At 45.6% G+C, this 12,500-nt stretch overlaps 1 protein-coding gene across 1 annotated transcript in view; it reads right to left on the bottom strand.

The window, feature by feature from the left end:
• LOC143288728 (uncharacterized) overlaps positions 1–12,500 on the bottom strand; it is a 95,390-nt gene that overhangs the window by 24,203 nt on the left and 58,687 nt on the right. Inside the window, exons 2-6 of the mRNA XM_076597353.1 lie at positions 9,884–10,008; positions 6,988–7,172; positions 6,069–6,205; positions 3,407–3,545; positions 1,333–1,560 (exon numbers count right to left, since the gene is read on the bottom strand). Of these exons, the coding sequence (XP_076453468.1) occupies positions 1,333–1,560; positions 3,407–3,545; positions 6,069–6,205; positions 6,988–7,172; positions 9,884–10,008 (814 nt within the window). The remainder of the gene's footprint in view (positions 1–1,332; positions 1,561–3,406; positions 3,546–6,068; positions 6,206–6,987; positions 7,173–9,883; positions 10,009–12,500) is intronic.

The following is a 12,500-nucleotide window of genomic DNA, read 5'->3' on the forward strand; positions in this document are numbered from 1 at the left end:
GCAGTGACGCCTCCTTGATCTACTGAAACTGAAACTTTCCAAAGGACACAACACCTTGCCGAAAAAGGGGGCAGCTCTCGAGCCCTGCCAGGAGCCAGTTGCATTGCTCGGACGGAAGAGCCTAGTATGGTCGTAACCCGCTCCTAACTGTGTGTAGTGTGGAACTGACCAGTGGCGTAGTTCGGTCAACGTAGGCATTTAGTCACGTACGTGTAACTGTCAAAGTTAGAACCAAGCAATGCAACTGGCCCCTTATCACTGACAGAACAATGGATCAGAAGTCCAGCGCCTGCCTGAGCGATTCCGCGACGGCATCTTCGAAGTAAGAAAAGAAAAGAAAGAAAGAACGAAAAAATTAAAGAAAGACAGACAGAAGAAAAATAAAAGAAAATAAAGGTACAAGCGGCATTCGAACCTTCGACCCTCTTTTTACCAGGTAGAAAGTCTAACCAGCTGAGCTATGGCTCCATGTGCTTACTTACAGTATGGTCTGACAACCCATTGGCTTAAGCTCATTAGGTCAAGTCGTTAACCCTTTCACTGCCAGTCAATTTAGAGTGCAAGATTCCCTTGTGCTACAAACTCAGAAAATATGGTGTCTAAGAATAGCTGGGGATTCCCCCTGTGGTGTGTAGAAAACGTGGCGTATTTTACCACCGTTCAAAAAAGGAAGTAGGTTCATGGATAACGGACCCATGATCTGGTCACCCTTCAGTGACTTGGGTCCTTTACCAAGCTGCTGCATAAATACGAGTTTGGCAGTGAAAGAGTTAAGGGGTTTGGATCTTTGAACAATCTGTGCATCCTGTACACCCATGAAAGCTACCCATATACCCGTACACGTGTGGAAGCTACCAGTACACCAGTACACCCGTAAAAGCTACCCCAGTACACCGTTTCACCAGTGAGAGCTAACCATACACACGTGAGAGCTACCCACACACCCGCACGTTACTGAAAGGCACCCATACATCGGTACACCAGTGAAAGCTACCAAAACACCCGAATACCCACGAAAGCTACCCGTACACCCGTGAAAGCTACCAATACACCCGTACACCTGTGAAAAAGTCACTCATCCACCCGTACACCCATACACCCGTGAAATCTACCTGTACACTTGTACAAGTCACCCACCCACCCACCCGTACACCCATACACATGTACACTCGGGAAAGCTACCAATACACCCATACACCCGTGAAAGCAGCTACCCATCCACATGTGAAAAGCCACACACACACACACCCCGTTAAATAAAACTACTCCATTGCATCCGTACATCCGCGAAAGCTAGCTTTAACCCCGTGCACACCCCTTGACAGATCTCACCTGGCTTGCAGTAACAGGTGTAGCCGTTGTCCCTGTCCACGCACAGTCCATTGACGCAGGGATTGGAGGCACACTCGTTCACGTTCACCTCGCAGTGCGAACCGCCGTAGCCCTTGGAGCATGCACACCGGAAGTGCGTGGCGTTTCCGCTGCACGTGCCGTTGTTTTGACACGTCACGACCTCACACATGTCCCCCACCCGCTCTTCGCAATGGAGCCCACGAAACCCTGTAGGTATACAGAAATGAATAAAATTAGCTCATTTCAAGCAACAAATTTAAGTGAGAAAGCCTGCTGACAATTTTTACCATTATCACCCGAACGCGAAGGTCATAATTATAACTTAACAGTTGTATCGAGACCGTTAAAAATGATGCGCAATATCCACAATATTTGTTTTGATGTATATATATATATATGTATGTGTGTATGTATGTATGTGTGTGTGTATATATGTATGTGTGTGTGTGTGTGTGTGTGTGTGTGTGTGTGTGTGTGTGTGTGTGTGTGTGTGTGTGTGCGTGCGTGCGTGCGTGCGTGTGTGCGTGCGTCAGTGCGTGTGTGAGTGTGTGAAAGAATATTCATTCGTCACAGACCCATACTTGATGATTCATCTTTATCCTACGATGGGAGGGTCTTCGCTTTGAAACAAGTTACACTGCACGTATGAAAAGGGATAATAATAATAATAATAATAAAAAACAAACACCCTGGCTGGTTACAAAACATTAAAAAAAAAAGGAAAAAAAGAGATACAATTCTAGAATCAATCTCGCAGGACACCCCGAAGAGTGACCCTTTCAACGATCCCGGCACCGAACAACTTGACCTTAAGGTCGTGAGGCAAAGGTAAGACATGGCAAAAACTTTATATTTCGTGTGCACCCATTGAGGCATGGAAACGTTACATACATACACACATACACACTACTTCGTGCATCAAAGGGTCGGTTACAATCACGGGCACACATGCCAACGTCAGACAGATCTAATTTGCTCATGTTTTCCCCTCTCTCCAGAGGAAAAAAACAAACAAACAACAACTTTCTTTGTCACTGGTTTGGGTAATAGTACTTTCTTTCTTTTCTTTTCTTTTCTTTCTTTCTTCTTTTCGTCCTTCTCCGTCTTCTTCACCTCTTATCCCTATCTCGTGCCGCGTCACTCCACAAAGTGTCACAGACACCTGTCAATATTTTCCAAAGATGTCACAGTGTCAACTTCTTGCCCTGTCTGTTACAGAGGTGAAGAACCCTTTAACCCTATAGCTGCCAAACCTTGGTAAAATATCAGTGTGGCGTCAGCTTTAACTGCTATCCTTACCTTTTAATATATCGTTTTGTTGGTGTAATGGATTTTGCTGAACAACAGTGATATGATACTAAAGGAAAGAAGACCCAGTAAAGAATGGTAAATGAAAACCTGATCTGTAATATCAATGAGTGTCATCTCAGTGAGGTTACAGTCCTTCATTGATGAGAATATAAGTCAACAGAAGTCAAGGGGTTAACAAGTCACTGTATCTGAATACCGAAAAAAAAGCAGTACTCAACGCTTTGTATAATATATGCCGACATTCAAATAAAACAAAAGGGAGTGGAAACGTCATCACCTTGGCTAAGGTAATAATTCCAAACACAAAGGGGCTTATTCACGACCTGGAAATCTCTCTACATCGTGACTTAAAAGGTAAAAGATGATGCCAAAGTAAATAGTTTTAGAGAAAAAAAAACAACAACCCAAGAACTTTGGGCACAGGTTTTGTAACGAAAACGGTTTCAATAACGTCCAAGCTTTCACTGTTCTTGTGAAATGTAAAGGATTGTTTCCTCACCTTGTGGTTAAAAGTAAGATGTCTTCAAGATGTCTTCAACTCCCCCCCCCCCCCCCCCCCAACCTCCCTAAAAAAACATCATCATCATGTCAAGAAACCCAAACGCTTTCAATCAGTTCTTCCCGGACATGAAAAAACACTTTACCCATAAATATTTTCATTCCCGATCAACAGATAACTCTGAACACAACCCGAACCACCCCACCCCACCCCGACTCCCACCCCCTCTCACACACGCCTCACCATGGCGACAAAGGCAGGAGACGTCATCTGCTTTCGACGCGTTCCTCTGGCACTGTCCGCCATTTTGGCAGGGGCATAACTCATACTGATCACAGCTCTTCCCTTTGTGGCCTCCGCAACAGTGACACGCAAAGTCCGTCTGCGATAAATTGATTGGACATTGAAGTACTGCGAGGGAAGCGGGGAAGAGGGGGCGAGGAGGGAGGTCTGGGGGGAGGGGGGAAGTACGGGGGGGAGGGGGAAGTACGGGGGGTTGGGGGGGAGGGGGGTGACAGAGAGAGGCAGGAGTGGCGTGTAAGGGTGGGGTGGGGGGTGGGGGGGGTGGTGGCCAAACAAAGTGAAGGAAGGAAAGAGGAATGAAGAAGAGAGAAAGGAGAAGAGAGAAAGAGAGAGAGAGAGAGGAGAAGAGAGAGTGTCGGAGGGAAATAGGGCACAGAGAGAGAGCGAGAGAGAGAGAGAGAGCGAGAGAGACAGACAGAGAGAGAGAGGGAGAGAGGGAGACAGCAGAGAAAAAGACAGACAGACAGACAGACAGCCACACACACACACACACACACACCACACACACACACACACACACACACAGATGTATGAGAGAAAATGAAACATGAAATTATGTTTATTCAGAAGACCTGAACACGTAGATTTCAATCGTAATCGTGTATAACCCCCTCTCCCCTGGCCCTCATCCCCACCCCCTCTTAAAACCCCCCACACAAAACAGAAAAATCCAACCAGCCAAACAACAAAAACAACCCCAAACAGTTTATTACTAACATACAACAATTGCGCTTTGTATTAAGGCTTTTTTGAATATAGTATTACATGTTATCGTAGTATTTTCTTAGAATAAATTCTTCTCTTAGATCACTACTTGCAGGACACAGAAACACAAAATATAATTAATCCTTTTCAGCTGACTTACATACTGGACATACTGCAGCGCAGAACTTCTTGTCTTTTATCTTAATGAATGCTTCCATATGGATGAAACTCCGAATCTAAATTTACTTGAATAACTAATCACACACCTGTTTACACTCTTAGAAAGATACGACTTCATGGAGTGACCGTATTATTCAAAAGTCCTATAAAATTCAAACCTCTCACTGGTTTTGGATGTGATTGTACCCGTCTTTGCATCTGCAGTATAAAATTGAAAAAAAAGAAGGAAAAAAGATTAAAGTGTAACAACAGAAAATTAGAATTTCTGCACTATTGTGCAATGGCTTACACGTATGTGGGTAATTGCAATACTCTGTCTTCTACCGAGCTATGTATTGACCATGGGAAAACTTTTCTCGCGATGGGCTGCTCGCGCGGGTTGCTCGGAGGAGGACCGAAGTGGTCAGTGTCCAAGCCAGTGGCATTGGCTGTCCAGCCTTCCAGCATCCCTTGCAAACCCGTATATATTGAGCCAATATTGTGGGCTTCGTTAAAGACCACAGTCACGAACAACTTGACCCAAAGGGCGGATCGCCAATCGGTCGTTACACTTACCACTACACATTGGTTTTGTCGCTTTTTGTTATACTCGTTAAGTTTCAGCGACGCCATCATGGATAATTCCAACGCCACCTTTCACCGTTCACCAATATTCTTTGCTTGGACACCGACAAATTCTGTAACAGATTCTGCCCCAGTACCCTGATTATGCCAAACAAATGGAAACCCATACTTGTCTTGTGTTCCACGTATATTTGCAGCCCATGTGTTCTTTTCCTCTTTCAACAAGATCTTATAACATTCTGTATGTCATCTATGTTTCTCGATTTGAGTTAATTGTACCAAAAACATGAATCAGAGTTCAGATATATGGCATATCCATCATGTTCATCATAATACAAGTTATTCGGCGTTCGGATATCAGCACATAGCAACTTTTTAAGACCGTAAGTACGTACATTTTCGATATCATACGATGGTTTATCCAAACCCAGCATTTCGGATCCATCCTGTGCTATGGGCTGAACTTAAGCATGACGTTTGATGTGAACAAAAGCAATGTAATAGTTTTTAGCTTCTGGGAAGAGATGGTGCAGAAGAGAAAGGGAGAGAAGGGACGATAGGATACGATTCCCATATGGCCTTCCAAGATTGTGCTCTCTGAAAACTCACGCTCATGCATACTTTCTATAATGGGAAGCAGACTTCTTCGTTCGTGGGCTGCAACTCCCACGTTCACTCGAATGTACACAAGAGGGAATGACCAGTTTTACCCCGCCATGCAGGCAGCTATACTCCGTTTCCGTTTCGGGAGTGTGCATGCTGGGTATGTTGTTCTTTTCATAACCCACCGGACGCTGACATGGATTACAGGATCTTTATCGTGCGTATTTGGTCTTCTGCTTGCGTATACACACGAAGGGGGTTAAGGCACTTGCAGGTCTGCACATATGTTGACCTAGCAGTTCAGAAAAAAAAACTCCACCCTTCACCCACCAGGAGCCGTTACTGAGATTCGAACCCGGAACCGTCAGATTGAAAGTCCAACGCTTTAACCACTTGGCTACTGCGCCCGACAGACTAATATATACACCCCCCCCCAACCCTCACGGCACCCAACCTCCAGTTCTCTAAGTTCGTCTCTCTTATCCATATTCTTCATCCAATCACATCGCTACTTTTGAATTGCTAAAGGACGCATCGACGGCAATGGTACCTGCGCGTGCTGCGTGACGCAGTGCCCCCTGGCAGAACAGACGTGGCCGTTTCTGATTGGACAGTGGTTGGGCTTCACGGTGACGTTCAGGCGCAGTCCCAGCTTGCACTGCGACATGGAGTCGTTGAGATGGTCGACTGAAGGAGAGATTGAAGACAGGACATAGGAATAACACCCCACCACATCACACCACCACCACCACCACCACACACACACACTAACACACACACACACACACACACACACAAAGAGAGAGAGAGAAGAGGTTTATCAACTTAAAGACGACAAAACAATAGCAGTTTCGAAGTAAAACTCAATAAGATGCAGTCCATGAAGGAGGTTAACTTTGGAAATATTTCAGAGTTTTTTTTTCTGAAAAAGGAAGACGTTACGATAAGACGAGAAATAAGACTATCCCTTTTTTTTTCCATTGTCCAGAAGACCACACGGGGCCATATTGGGGATAGAAAACTGTAAGTGTCGGTCTCGTAAAACCTAAAAACCCCCACCTAAGATGATTAAAAAAAAAAAAAAAATCCAGAAAAGAAACTTTAGCAAAGTGCGTTTCCCCACTACTCACAAGTCACAGGAAGGAGGACTTACAGTCAGTAATTTTGACACTTCTAATCAAAATGGGTTTCATTTTACAACCCACGGTTATCATCATCATTAATGTCATCATTTATTTATTCATTTATTTATCTTTATGATCATTATTATTCATTATTTTTTTGTTCTCACCATGAATTATAGGCATGCAATTTGATTCATTTAAAATAAAACTTTGTCATTGTCAATGTCGCCACACCCAATTTCATTCTCCTTCCCAACACACACACACAATGTCAGCAGCCTCTCTCTCTATCTCACCCCCACCCGCCTCCCCCTCACGGCCCCCACATCTCCTCCTCCTCCTCACCAATGAAGTAGTGACTGCCTGGAGACAGCAGGGAGGAGTTGAGGGCCTGGTCACTGTCGTTGGCCGACCACAGGGTCCACACGGCCACGCCCCCCGAGGCGTCGCACGACAGGAAGCCCCCACTGCCCACCTCGTACACCACGTGGAAAACGTCCCACCCGGACAGATTCCCGGTACTGACAAAACTGCACACACACACACACACACACACACACACACACACACACACACGATAAACGGCGTAAAAAGAAAAGAAAAGAAGAATGTTTGCATGAAAAAAAAAGTACATACATGACCAAGAAAATAACTGGTGTTTATCACACTACCCCTACTACAAAAATCACAATAATACGTACTTGAGCAACTAAAAACATTACTGGTGTTTAAAAAGGTCCGACAATGAAAAGCAACACAAATACTACAAAGCAAACGGAGAAAACACAAATTGTCTGACAATCAAGATTAAACTATATAAAATAACATAGCCGAATGTACTAAACCCAAATCCTAAACTGCAAAATAAAACAACAACAACAACAAAAACAACAACCCCCCCAAAAAAGAAAACAACAACAACAAAACAACAAACAAAAACCCCCAAACACACACACACACACACAAACACACACAAACAACAAAAAATACGGAAACTTATTCAAACCGACCAACCAGACAAACCAAAAAAAAGCACAATCAGTTTACAACCCAGAGGATGTATGATAGTCTGGCGCAACAGCACTGGTGACTCCTTCAAGAAAGAACATGGAGGAACAGATTATCCACCATCTCGATACTACACAGCACCAGATGGCCTCAACATCAAGGACAAAACCAAATCGCAGCTTCCCTCGTTCCCCCCCCCCTGCCCATTTTCCCCCTTCCCTCCCCTCTCCCTCTTTTTCCTCTTCCCCCCACGCCCCTTTCCTCTCACTGTCTAGATTCTCTCTCACTTCCTTCACCCACCCACCCACCTTTTCCAACCAGCAAGCAGTGAATATTATTCAACAGCCAGAAAAGTGCACTTGTAACTGCTGCTATCTTCAGTTGCTTTGAAGACTCTACGAGTTGAAGTACACAACTTCTCGTCTCCCAAGTGGGTTCAAAGTTTTTTTCCTTTTGTGTTTTGTATCCATGTATGATAGTCGTTTCCGACTATGACCGCCAGGGCAGATGAGGTAAATGCTGTCCCGACAATCTGGGCTAGACTCTGATTGCAGTGGAGAGCGTCTTGCCCAAGTTACATCCGCACTCTATCAGCCAAGAGGGTTTTAGGACACTGGGCGTTGGGGATGGTTCCCAAAGGCCAACACGACCCCAAGGTTGCAGGAGTGCAATCTTGCCTTCCAGTTAGAGAGTCATAGTTATTCACAAAGGACTAAGCTGTAAATGACCTCCCGTTGCAGTGGAGAAGCCATTGACTATACAGTTCTCACTTTACTGTTGGCCCATCTGCAAGCTTATGCCAATCTCTGAGTATACCTACTGACTAATTAGATGAATAAAGCAATGATCTAAATACAAACGAGTAGTTCAAGGCAAGGCAAGGAGTTTATTTCGTGTGTCCCCTGGGGGCATTGAAACATTACATACGTTCATCCTTTACACACGTCCAATAAATACAAAAAGAGTGATGTCAAAAACAAGAATTAGGCTCATTCGTTCAATCACTTAATATACATATTGACAAGTGCTATTCCACTCACAATACAAACAAACAAAAAACAACAAAAAATCAATTAAAAAAAATCGTATCAATAGACAAAACATTAAGATTTCAGTTTCAGTCTCTCAAGGAGGCGTCTCTGCGTTCTGACAAATCCATTAATGTCACACCACATCTGCTAGGCAGATGCCTGACCAGAAGCATAACCCAACAGCTCTTAACTCTTTCCACAAGAACGGCGAAAGAGACGACGTTAACAGCGTTTCACCCCAATTACCATCATCAAAATATTGCAAGCGGAAGGCTCTTATACTGAAGAGGTGAATGTTGACAAAGAATAGCACAATTCTGACGACGGAAGCTAAAGGTTGGGTCATTCAGACAACCACTGGACATCCGAGGGGTCTGTGTAGAGGAGAAGAGAGGACTGGCCGTACTGAGTGAGTTAATCAGGCCTCGAGTGCATGCTTATATATTTGTGTACCTATCAGAGTGGATTTCTTCCATAGAATTTTGCCAGATCACAGCACTCTCGATGCCATGGGTTCTTTTTCAGTGCGCCAAGTGCGTGCTGCATACGTAACCTCGGTTTATCGTCTCATCCGAATGACTAGACGCTCGGTTTGATTTTCCAGTCAAACTTGGGAGAAAGGGCGAGAGCGAGATTCGAACCCACACCCTCACAGACACTCAATATTGGCAGCTATGCGTCTTAACCATTCTGCCACCTTCGTCCTTTAAACATTAAGAACAAGTACGCTGAAAATATCTAAAAAACAAAACAAAAACAAACCCAAAGTTCGAGTATCATTTTCGTTTGCATGCGCGCACCCACATACCCACCCAAAAAAATCTTGAAAAAAAAATAATGAAAGAAAAAAGAAAGGTAATGATACAGCACATGCTAAGAATTTTCCTGCTGACACAGCACATGCTAAGAATAATCATAACTGCTACTTCATAACATGAACACACACACACACACACACACACACACACACACACACACACACACACACACACTCACTCACTCACACGCACACAAACACACTTACACACACGCGCGCGCGCGTACACACACACACCTCTAAAAACACTTCTAGTGAACTCTCTCTCTCTCTCCCCTCACACACACACACACACACTCCCACAACAACCCCTACAACACACACACACACACACACACACACACACACACACACACATGACAACAGTGTACACAATCAAGCAGACCTGAGAGGAGCCCCGAAGGGAAGTTCCACAGGAAACAGCTGTACAGGTAAGCTGGCATCACCATCACCGCCAGCACCATCACCGCCACGCTGTGGAAAACAGGTTCCCACGCTGCCACACGTGCTCTGAAACAGGAGGTTTTACATTACGTCTCTCGTCTGAGCCTCCTGAGAAAAGATTTCATATTTCATCTGATAAACTGATTAACTCTCTCCATACGAACGGCGAAAGAGACGACGTTAACATCGTTTCATCCCAATTACCATCATCAAAATATTGCAAGCAGAACGCTCTTATACTGAAGAGGTGACTGTTGACAAAGAATACCACAGTTCTGACGACGGAAGCTAAAGGTTGGGTCATTCAGACACCCACTGGACATCCGAGGGGTCTGCGTAGGGCAAGAAGAAGAGAATGAACAATAAAGAGAAGAAGATGCAGAGGAGGAGGGGAAGGAGGAAGAAAAAGGATGAGTATATGAGGAGGGATGAAGAAGAGGAGGAGAAGGAATAATAAAAGGAGGGGGGAGGAGGAGGAGGAGGAGGGAGAAAATGAGGAGAGGGAGGGGGAGGAAAGGAGGAGAGGAAGGAGGAGGAAGAAGAGGAGGAGGCGTAGCAGAAGGAATTAGTCGAGGAGGAGGAGGAGGAGGAGTAGGAAGTAGAGGAGAGGGGTAATGAGGGAGAGGAGGAGAAGGATGATGAAGAGGAGGATTAGGAAGAAGAGGAGAAGGAGGAGGAAGAAGAGGATGGGGATCTTCTTCTCGTTCGGTAGATGGAAGGAGGAGGAGGAGGAGAAGGAAGAAGAAGAAGAAAAGTAGGATGAGGAGGAAAAAGGGAGGAATGGGGAGATAATTATATAAAGAGGAGATAGTAGTATTAGTAGTATTAGTATTAGTAGTAGTAGTAGTAGTAGAATAAGAAGAAGGAGGAAGACAACAACAACAAAAACAACACCACCACCACCGACAACTTGAAGCGCTAGCCTTTCATTATCATTCGACTGACCAAAAAAAAACAAGAAAAAAAACAAACTGCAACAACAAACTTTCTAAATATATCATTCTGCACACAATTTTTCAGCCTCCGCCTCCTCGTCATCTTCGACTTCTCTTTCCTGCTCTCCCTATCTATCTGAAGGCTCTTTCCGGAGCAATTTTTCTGACGACTGCACATGAAGAAAGCGTGGAGGTGGGACTGGGGGTGGTGGTGGCTGTAGAGGGTTTGGGAATGGAAACCGTGTATATAAAAAAAAAAAAAGAATGAAAGAAAAAAAAAAGAAAAGGAGGAAGAAACCTTTCACAGGTCTGTCAGGGGATGCCAGAAACTGTGGAGTCTTCACATGCCGGACCCCCCCCCACCCCCACCGTACCCCCCCCTCACCCCCCCCCCCCTGCACCCTCCTCCCCCCCCCCTTCCATTCCATTCAGTGTGTCTGAGAGAATCCATTTCCCCCAGCCACCCCCACGCTTTCATTTCACTCTCTTTCTCTCTCTCTCTGTCCCCAAACTTCCATACCCCCCCCCCCCCCCTTCCCTTCCCCCTGACCCCAGTATTCGTTTTCCTGTATGGGTTTCCGGTTCCATTTTCTTGTTGGGGACAGGGGGCAGGGGGCTGGGGGAGGAGGGACAGGGGGCTGGGAGGAGGAGGAGGGGGTGGGGTGGGGGGGTGGGGGGGGGGGCAGGAGGAGGGACTGTCTTCTCAAGGCCAGGGAGCTTAAGACAGTTCGCACATGTTCATGCATGAACGAGCAAACGCATACGTACATACACATAATCATACCCCTCCCCCCCACCCCCTTACCCGACCCCCCCCCCCATCCCCCGGCCCCCCAGCCCCCAACACACACACACACGCAGAGAGCGACAGAGAGAGAGAGAGAGAGAGAGAGAGAGAGAGAGAGAGACAGACAGAGACAGAGACAGACACACACACACACACACACACACACACACACACACACACACAGAGAGAGAGAGAGAGAGAGAGAGAGAGAGACAGAGACAGACAGAGAGTGAGACAGAGACAGACAGTGACTCAAAAGACAGTACAGTCAAAGGTACTGTCCCATTCTCGTCCAATCACTCCCCTTCTACCCAAACCATACTCTTCGGTGTGTCCAGCTTTCTTTTTACACCACTCGTTCCAACCCAAGACTTGCTTATTGAACCCTTGTTGAAAGTAACTCCCCCGTTCGCCAGATCTCCATCTTAACCAGGTTTGGGCGCAATAGCCGAGTGGTTAAAGCGTTGGACTTTCAATCTGAGAGAGAGAGAGAGAGAGAGAGAGAGAGAGAGAGAGAGAGCGAGAAAGAAAGATCAGGTCAACCATATGTGCAGGCGTGCTAGTGCCTGAACCCCCTTCGTGTGTATTCGCACGCAGAAGATCAAATACGCACGTTACGATCCTGTAATCCATGTCAGCGTTCGGTGGGTTATGGAAAGAAGAACATACCCAGCAAGCACACCCCCGAAAACGGAGTATGCCTGCCTATATGGCGGGGTAAATATACAAGGACGGTCACACACATAAAATGTTACATGCCTGTCTGTCTGAGTGTGTGTGTGTGTGTGTGTGTGTGTGTGTGTGTGTGTGTGTGTGTGTGTGTGTATGTGTGTACG

Source organism: Babylonia areolata, chromosome 13 (assembly GCF_041734735.1).
Source record: "Babylonia areolata isolate BAREFJ2019XMU chromosome 13, ASM4173473v1, whole genome shotgun sequence".
Classification (NCBI taxonomy): domain Eukaryota; kingdom Metazoa; phylum Mollusca; class Gastropoda; order Neogastropoda; family Buccinidae; genus Babylonia; species Babylonia areolata.